The 9,329-nt window shown below is 41.7% G+C and overlaps 1 protein-coding gene across 1 annotated transcript; it reads left to right on the top strand.

Annotated features, from left to right (window-relative positions):
- The first annotated feature begins 490 nt into the window (after nucleotides 1-490).
- On the top strand, nucleotides 491-1,642 carry LOC128984554 (piggyBac transposable element-derived protein 3-like). Its single transcript, XM_054403888.1, has one exon. It carries the CDS (start codon nucleotides 491-493, stop codon nucleotides 1,640-1,642), a length of 1,152 nt encoding a protein of 383 aa, XP_054259863.1.
- The last annotated feature ends 7,687 nt before the right edge of the window (nucleotides 1,643-9,329 follow it).

Raw genomic sequence — 9,329 nt, 5'->3', positions numbered from 1 at the left:
AGGATAAACTGGCTGAATTTGAGAGACTTTTAGAAGAATGTGAAGTAGATTTAAGCCAGGTGAGCGACAACGAATTCTTAATCGACCCTGATGGTATCCTAGATCCTGTAGTTGAACCTGAAACAACTCCCGATTGTCAGCCCGCTGCTGCTGACCCTCAGCCTCCTGATTTAGAAGTAGACCAACAGCCTTTAGTCATTGATGAATACGAGAATGAAAATAAACCATTATTTGACCGGCTTACAAAAAAAGGACAAAAAGCATGGCGAAAAAAAGAGATATTAAGCGTTGGAAAAAACTAACTAAGAATGTAGTGTTTCCACAGTTGGAAGCTGATATCGACATGCAAACTCCTCGTGATCATGTTTTATTACCGAGGGAATATTTCAGTATGCTTATTGATGATGATATTATATTGAATTTAGTAGAGCAAACCAATCTGTACTCTATGCAAAAAAGGGGGAACAGTATTGGTGTATCTAGGTCAGAAATGGAGCAGTACCTAGGCATCCATATGATATCGTCCATCGTAAAAATGCCCTCCTACCGTATGTATTGGGGGGAAGGCACTAGATATGCTCCTATTGCTGAGGCCATGTCCCGAAATCGGTTTGAAACAATAAGAGCATATATTCATGTAAATGATAATACCAATCTTCCAGATGGTAATGATCCGGCCCATGACAAGTTGTTCAAAATCCGGCCCCTAATTGATGCTGTCAGGGATAACATGAAAAAAGTCCCTTTGGATTCAAAGGTCTCAATTGATGAATTGATCATCCCTTTCAAGGGAAGATCTCATATGAAGCAGTACAACCCAAAAAAACCTCACAAGTGGGGAATCAAAGTGTTTGCACTTGCATCGAAATGTGGCATAATTCATGATTATGAAATATATGTAGGCAAGGGTACAGTAACAGAAACCAAACTTGGCATCTGCGGTGACATTGTTGTTCGACTGGTAGACATTGTACCAAAGGACAAGAACTATAAGTTATTTATTGACAACTGGTTTAACTCTCATCGACTTCTCTGCCATCTAAAAGAGGTAGGACTCTTAGCAGTAGGGACAATTCGTCCTGATAGGATTGGACGTTGTCCTTTCACAAAGGATAAAGACCTTCTCGAGGAGGGAGGAGGAAGTATGGATGTGAAATTGGACACCGAGAACAACATTATCGCTTGCAAGTGGGCTGATAACAAAACTGTGTGCCTTGCATCAACATACGTGGGTGCAGAACCTGTCGATGAAGTCATGAGATGGTCTACGGCACAAAAACAGAGAGTTGCTGTCCAGCGCCCAGCCATTGTGAGAGAATATAATGAAGCTATGGGGGGCGTGGATCTACATGACATGTTGGTGGAATTGTACCGAATCGACATAAAAGTTAAACGATACTACATGAGGATAGTCATGCATTTACTGGACATGAGTGTCGTAAATGCGTGGATAGTCTATCGGAGGGATTTATCCCTCCTTGAGGCCAATAGCAAGCCAATGCCTCTGATAAAATTCAAAAGCCAACTAGCTTGTTCACTTCTTCAACCGAAACAAGTCAAAAAGAGAGGTCGTCCCAGCATCGCTGAGCCACCAACCCGCAAGAAAATGGAGCTATTCAATGCCTGCAAGACCTGCGAATGAAATCAGACTGGACAACACTGAACACTGGCCCATTCCTGTAGCTGAGCGCAAGAGGTGCAAGAATTGCATTGACAAATACTGTCAAATAAAATGTTCAAAATGCGATGTATTTCTATGTTTGACTCAGAATAGGAACTGTTTTGTGGCTTTCCACCGTGCGTAAACTGTCTATGACATTTAGAACAGGCTGTATATTACAATATACATTTTCATTATCACATTTAAATGTTGCCATTGTTCTTGTAAAACTTATGTTTCGTTAAACTTGTAACATTTTGTGAAAAGTGCTTATTTGGCCCTACAATTTTATATACGTTATAACGTTTATAATTTTAACGTAAAATGATGTATACTGTACTCTTTTAATACCTTTTTACCTTATGTCTTACTTTTTTTATGTAATAACTTGGATTTGTCTTACAAATTCTTAAAAATAAAGGGATTTTACAAGATTATATAATTATTAGTTCCTACTACCTTACCGTGTCGTTTCATGTCACAGTTTCCTGATGATCTAAATTTGGGTCATCTTTGTAAAATTTATATAAAAACATATAATAGGTGAAGAAAGTTTTTTTCCTGCTTATTTACATCAAATTAACCTAATAAAACTAAAAAAGATTTTTTTTGACAGTTACAAATACTTTTGGGAAAGAAAGGGGAACTGACGGAGAAGCACATCCGGCTAAACAGCTTCGAGAAGATGTCGGTTAAGTTGGCGACGCTAGTTTTTAACTTATCCATCAGTGCAGCCATGTCAATTGCAGTTGAAACTGGAAAGCTGCCTTCAAGCGCACTTAATACTGCGTAATTTCTTAAACGTTTCACCAACATATTTGACGTGATGAATAGCACAAGTAAGTTCAATCCAAACCAATATAGATGTGCTATTTCAGCATCTAGCAACAACAATCTTCGACAGCTGCTTGCTAAATTAGTTGAAGACATAAGCTGGGTAGAATCTATCAACAAGTACTCGACAATAAAGACCACCTTGTTGCTTAGAGCGCTTACTTGTTACAACCCGAATGCTCCGGGCTGATTTTGAAGAAGCGTGTAAATGTTTTAGTAAACGTTAAGATGTGAAAAGATGTGATGCCTGCCTGGTGAAAAGCCTAGTATGGTAGAGTAGTATCTATATTGGATGTGCTATTTCAGCATCTAGCAACAACAATCTTCGACAGCTGCTTGCTAAATTAGTTGAAGACATAAACTAGGTAGAATCTATCAACAAGTACTCGACAATAAAGACCACCTTGTTGCTTAGAGCGCTCACTTGTTACAACCCGAATGCTGCGGGCTGATTTTGAAGAAGCATGTAAATGTTTTAGTAAACGTTAAGTGGAGCCTGGTAAAAACCTAGTATGGTGTTGCTGACTGGGATAACGTTAAAAAGCTCTACAACATCGATAGCGGGGTCATAAAGTGTAGAGCAACCTAACTGACGGAGAAGCACATCCGGCCAAACAGCTTCGAGAAGATGTCGGTTAAGTTGGCGACCCAAGATTTTTGCTTATCCGTCAGTGCAGCCTTGTCAACTACAGTTAAAACTGGAAAGCTGCATTTAAGCGCATTGATATTCCGTACTTTCTTAAACATTTCAATAACATATTTGACGTGATGAATAGCACAAGTAAGTTCAATCCAAACCAATATAGTTGTGCTATTTCAGCATCTAGCAACAACCATCTTCGAAGACTGTTTGCTAAATTAGTTGAATTCATAAACTGGGTAGAATCAATCAACAAGTAGTCGACAATAAAGACCACCTTGTTGCTTAGAGCGCTCACTTGTTACAACCCGAATGCTCCGGGCTGATTTTGAAGAAGCTTGTAAATGTTTTAGTTAACTTTAAGTGGAGCCTGGTGAAAAGCCTAGTATGGTGTTGCTGACTGGGATAACGTTAAAAAGCTCTACAACATCGATAGCGGAGTCATAAAGTGTAGAGCAACCTAACTGACGGAGAAGCACATCCGGCCAAACCGCTTCGAGAAGATGTCGGTTAAGATGGCGACCCAAGATTTTTGCTTATCCGTCAGTGCAGCCTTGTCAACTACAAGCTGCTTGCTACATTAGTTGAAGATATAAATTGGGTCAAATCTTTGACCATTTTTAAAAAGACCAACTTGTTTACACAGCTCAGAGTGCACACTGGTTGCAACCCGAATGCTTAGATGGGGCCAAACACCTCTTGACTGAAAGGCTCAACCAGGACCTAATGCATGAAAAGAGAACTTGTTTACACTGCTTAGAGTGCACACTGGTTGCAATCCAAATGCTTAGATGGGGCCAAACACCTCTTGACTGAAAGGCTCAACCAGGACCCAATTGATGATGAGTTTTCAGTCGCTAGACAGAAGTGCAGGTATGTAAACGTATTGGCATATGTAAGGATTTGGCATTTAAAATATCTCCAATTTGAAAACACCCCCGTCGTAGCAAACCTACTTATTCAGCGAATTTCCAATGAATAATATATGCCTTAAAGCCGCAAACCAAGTTTCGTAGAAATACAGTGTGAAAATTAAGTATTGAAACAAATCTGTAATTTTAAAACTGAAATAGATAGAAATATTCTGTTTGTGGTGATAATTGATAACAAAGGCTCCGCAATTTTTAAAATAAAAAAATATTTTTTAACCCCCCTAACAGGGTAGGAGGTAGGGGGTGACTTATTTTTCTCAAATAGCAACCCCTATTTTACAACCAAATCTTCGACTCCCAGGATCCTTATCCGTTAGGGAACATAATTTCACTGGACTGAAATAGTGGAAGCCCGTTGGTGTAATCTCAAACATTCCAATTATGAGGGGAATTATAATTAAGGCTACGAAACCCCCAGCGACAGCGGGACGTCATCGTTGGTGCCTACCCCGGAAAAAAATCAAGCCTGCCTCGGAAAAAATCAAGCCTGCCCCCGAGAAACCCCCTCCGCCGATCTCATCTGCTCCAAGACTGCAAAAGGTGAACACCAGCTGCTCCTCTTCGCTCGCTGATAAACCAACTTCAGGGACATCCAGAGTGCCGTTCCTTCTAGCAACAGCCATCGTCTGACGCCCAGCCCTGACAGCCAGGCCAGACAGCCAAGCACCTGCCCAGCCCCCCTCCATCAGCTCCAAGCCGAGCAGCTGCACCAGCCAGAACAGCCGTGCGCCTGAAGCAGCCCAGTCACCAGAGCAAAGCCGAGCGCCTGCCCGGCCCAGACCAGCCCCTGCCCGGCCCAGACCAGCCCCGCCCGCCGTCTCGCCTGCCGACACCACCTCACTAGACGCTTAAAGGCAGCTTTCCAATTTCAACTGCAATTGACATGGCTGCAATGATGCATAAGTTAAAAACCAGCGTCGCCAAATTAACCGACATCTTCTCGAAGCTGTTTGGCCGGATGTGCTTCTCCGTCAGTTAGGATGCTCTACACTTTATGACTTTGTTACAGTCAGCAACACCATACTAGGCTTTTCACCGGGCTCCACTTAACGGTTACTAAAATATTTACAAGCTTCTTCAAAATCAGCCCGCAACATTCGGGTTGTAACAAGTGAGCGCTCTAAGCAACAAGGTGGTCTTTATTGTCGAGTACTTGTTTATAGATTCTACCCAGTTTATGTCTTCAACTAATTTCGCAAGCAGCTGTCGAAGATGGTTGTTGCTAGATGCTGAAATAGCACATCTATATTGGTTTGGATTGAACTTACTTGTGCTATTCATCACGTCAAATATGTTATTTAAACGTTTTAAAAAAAATACGGAATATCAATGCGCTTAAAGGCAGCTTTCCAGTTTTAACTGTAGTTGACAAGGCTGCACTGACGGATAAGCAAAAATCTTGGGTCGCCATCTTAACCGACATCTTCTCGAAGCTGTTTGGCCGGATGTGCTTCTCCGTCAGTTAGGTTGCTCTACACTTTATGACTCCGCTATCGATGTTGTAGAGCTTTTTAACGTTATCCCAGTCAGCAATACCATACTAGGCTTTTCACCAGGCTCCACTTAAAGTTAACTAAAACATTTACAAGCTTCTTCAAAATCAGCCCGGAGCATTCGGGTTGTAACAAGTGAGCGCTCTAAGCAACAAGGTGGTCTTTATTGTCGACTACTTGTTGATTGATTCTACCCAGTTTATGAATTCAACTAATTTAGCAAACAGTCTTCGAAGATGGTTGTTGCTAGATGCTGAAATAGCACATCTATATTGGTTTGGATTGAACTTACTTGTGCTATTCATCACGTCAAATATGTTATTTAAATGTTTAAGAAAGTACGGAATATCAATGCGCTTAAATGCAGCTTTCCAGTTTTAACTGTAGTTGACAAGGCTGCACTGACGGATAAGCAAAAATCTTGGGTCGCCAACTTAACCGACATCTTCTCGAAGCTGTTTGGCCGGATGTGCTTCTCCGTCAGTTAGGTTGCTCTACACTTTATGACCCCGCTATCGATGTTGTAGAGCTTTTTAACGTTATCCCAGTCAGCAACACCATACTAGGTTTTTACCAGGCTCCACTTAACGTTTACTAAAACATTTACATGCTTCTTCAAAATCAGCCCGCAGCATTCGGGTTGTAACAAGTGAGCGCTCTAAGCAACAAGGTGGTCATAATTGTCGAGTACTTGTTGATAGATTCTACCCAGTTTATGTCTTCAACTAATTTAGCAAGCAGCTGTCGAAGATTGTTGTTGCTAGATGCTGAAATAGCACATCCAATATAGATACTACTCCACCATACTAGGCTTTTCACCAGGCAGGCATCACATCTTTTCACATCTTAACGTTTACTAAAACATTTACACGCTTCTTCAAAATCAGCCCGGAGCATTCGGGTTGTAACAAGTAAGCGCTCTAAGCAACAAGGTGGGCTTTATTGTCGAGTACTTGTTGATAGATTCTACCCAGCTTATGTCTTCAACTAATTTAGCAAGCAGCTGTCGAAGATTGTTGTTGCTAGATGCTGAAATAGCACATCTATATTGGTTTGGATTGAACTTACTTGTGCTATTCATCACGTCAAATATGTTGGTGAAACGTTTAAGAAATTACGCAGTATCAAGTGCGCTTGAAGGCAGCTGGCGTCCAATAACCATTAGAAACGCATTTGCCCGAATTTTTAGCGGAGTACTCGAAGACAGACTTAGGAAAAGGTGGCCTTAGATGTAAGACAGCGAGGTTTTTGGCTGGCAATGGCTGCTTCGCCAACACCAGATACCTGGACGAGTTGATTTGGAGGGGGAAACGGTCCAGCTTGGCTGAAGCGGTGCTTGACATCTCCAAAGCCTTTGATTGAGATTCACATTGGGCAATCTCTGAAGCGTTAGAGAGGAGTGGCGCCCCACCTGCTCTCATCAGGGCCATAGATGGAATGTAAAGTAAATCTAGGACCATCTTCAAAACTGTGGAAATTTCAAGTCAACATAAAAAGGGGAGTCAAACAGGGGGACCCATTGTCACCGCTTCTTTTCAACATGGTCTTGGATCCGTTGCTGCGGATGCTTGACCAATCTGGGCTCGGCATGGATGTCGATGGGATGGGTGTGGCTGCCCTGGAGTTCGCCGACGACATGGTTTTACTGACAAACAACGAAACGGATCTGCAATCGCTCCTCGCCATGACCTATCTCTTTCTGGACCGATTGGATATGAAGCTCTCCCCGGAGAAGTGTTTTGCGTTTGGAGTCAAGGCGGCCAACAAGTCTTGGAAAATGTGTCAGCCGGCAGTTAACATTGATGGCAACCGGCTGCAATGCATTGATCATACTGAATCTTTCAAATATCTGGGTGGATACTTCTCTGTCAACAATGGGCTTGAAAGTTGGAACAACGGCAAGAGACTCGTCGAGCGGTAGGTCGTGCACAGCATCTGCGTCTGAAGCCACGGCAAAAACTCGACCTCATTTGCAAATTCTTAATTCCTGCGTATCTTCACTCGTTAATCGGGGATCCTCCGGGACTAGGCAAGTTACAGAATCTTGATCTAGAAATTAGAAGGATGGTTAAAGAAACCTTTCATCTACCAATACACACATCGAGCCAATTTCTTTACTGTTCAAGAGGGGATGGGGGCATAGACGTTCTAGAGCTCAGGGACGTTGTTAGGGCGGCGAACCTCAAAGGCCTGGCATCCTTGATAGGTTCTGATGACCCTTTGGCTGAGAGACTCTTCAGAGGACGTATGGAGACAACAGCTGTTAGAACGGCAAGATCGATAGGACTAGAATGGCAATGCACTGTTGCTGAAGTCAACAAATGGAAAGAGAGAAGGAAAAAGGAGCGGGCACTTGATTGGGCTAGGCAACCAACCCAGGGTAAGGGGGCTCAGTTCTTCCGAGGCAACAAGATCGGCAACAGGTGGCTTGTGAGGCCCGACCTAGCTCCTGGGGAGGAGATAGATATGTTACGCATGCGGACTAACACCTTCCCAACAAGAGAATATCTGGCGAGACATGAAGAGACTGGCACCACATGTCGTCGCTGCCGTTCCGCACCAGAAATTTTTGGGCCATGTATTAGGGGCTTGCCCTGCAGGGGGAGCGGCCAGAATAGGGAGAGACGACGACATAGTGACGTCAATTGAAGATCACCTCATTGGTTGCGGTCTCGCCTGTCCCAAAGAACAATTGTTTGCCACCGGCGAGGGAGTAGATGATGATGAGGACGAAATGGTGAGTTGGTTATGCCCTCGGAGGTGCCATCATACTGAACGTCACCATTCGTTTTTAACAAAATGAGTCTGTCAGAGAAGCTTCCAAGGAAAAGAAGGACAAGTACAGACGCATTGTTGATGCTGTGAAGAGAGACATGGGGGTTGACGAGGTATCGATATTGCCGATTAAACCAAATGTTCCTTCTTATATTTGAATTTATTTTTTAAGGTTAAGTTTCGATGTTAGAGTATAAAGGAAGGGAAAAAGTTTATATAAAAAAGGGAGAAAAATTTAACTAAAAGAGACTGATTTTTATATTTGTTTATTTATTCGAATGTGTTATTGTTGTTTCGTTATCAAAAGAGAAATGTTATGTTTTTCTTAAATAAAGTGTTTTATTTTCTTTTTACACATCAACTGTGTTTTTTTCTTCTTTTTTCCGTTCTTTTCTTTTTGCCTCCCAAAGTAGAAAGGGCCTAGAAATCAATAAAAATAAATTGTATTGATACGTATTGATATCATAATAAATAGAAACTGTCACAAATGTATCCTCCTTTAATTTAATAAAGTAATACTTTCAGTTAAATCAATCATTCGTGAGATGGATTGAAAAACCAAAGGAATGGTCAAATTTTAGCTTTTTCGATAACAAGTGGCGCTCCCCATGGAGCGCCGTGGTATCTCGAGGTGGATAAATTGGATTTTATGTTATGGACCCAACACTAACAACATATCAAAAAAACTAAACTAGCCGACCTTTTGCGTACTACCATGCCTTATTTTACTGGACTAATACCTCAGACATCTATTTTAAAGATCACTTGCAAAAGTTATTACAGCACGAGAGCTTCTGCACTATCTCAGAAAATCTACGCCATGATCCTTCTACTGTTAGTGCCCATTTGGATCCAGTGCTTTGTACCATGAAAGGAATGATTCCAAACTTAAAAAAAGTTTATTTACTTCATTAATAAAAAAAAGTCAAAGTTCATTCATTTAGTGACGGACCATTAACTCAGTATAAAAACAATAAAATGTTTTACCTCTTTCC

Source organism: Macrosteles quadrilineatus, unplaced genomic scaffold, assembly GCF_028750875.1.
Source record: "Macrosteles quadrilineatus isolate MER2022 unplaced genomic scaffold, UCM_ALF_1.0 Scaffold_2__2_contigs__length_208266976, whole genome shotgun sequence".
Taxonomy (NCBI): Eukaryota; Metazoa; Arthropoda; class Insecta; order Hemiptera; family Cicadellidae; genus Macrosteles; species Macrosteles quadrilineatus.
The sequence above is the reverse complement of the archived record's forward strand: the minus strand, read 5'-3'. Positions and strand labels throughout refer to the sequence as shown.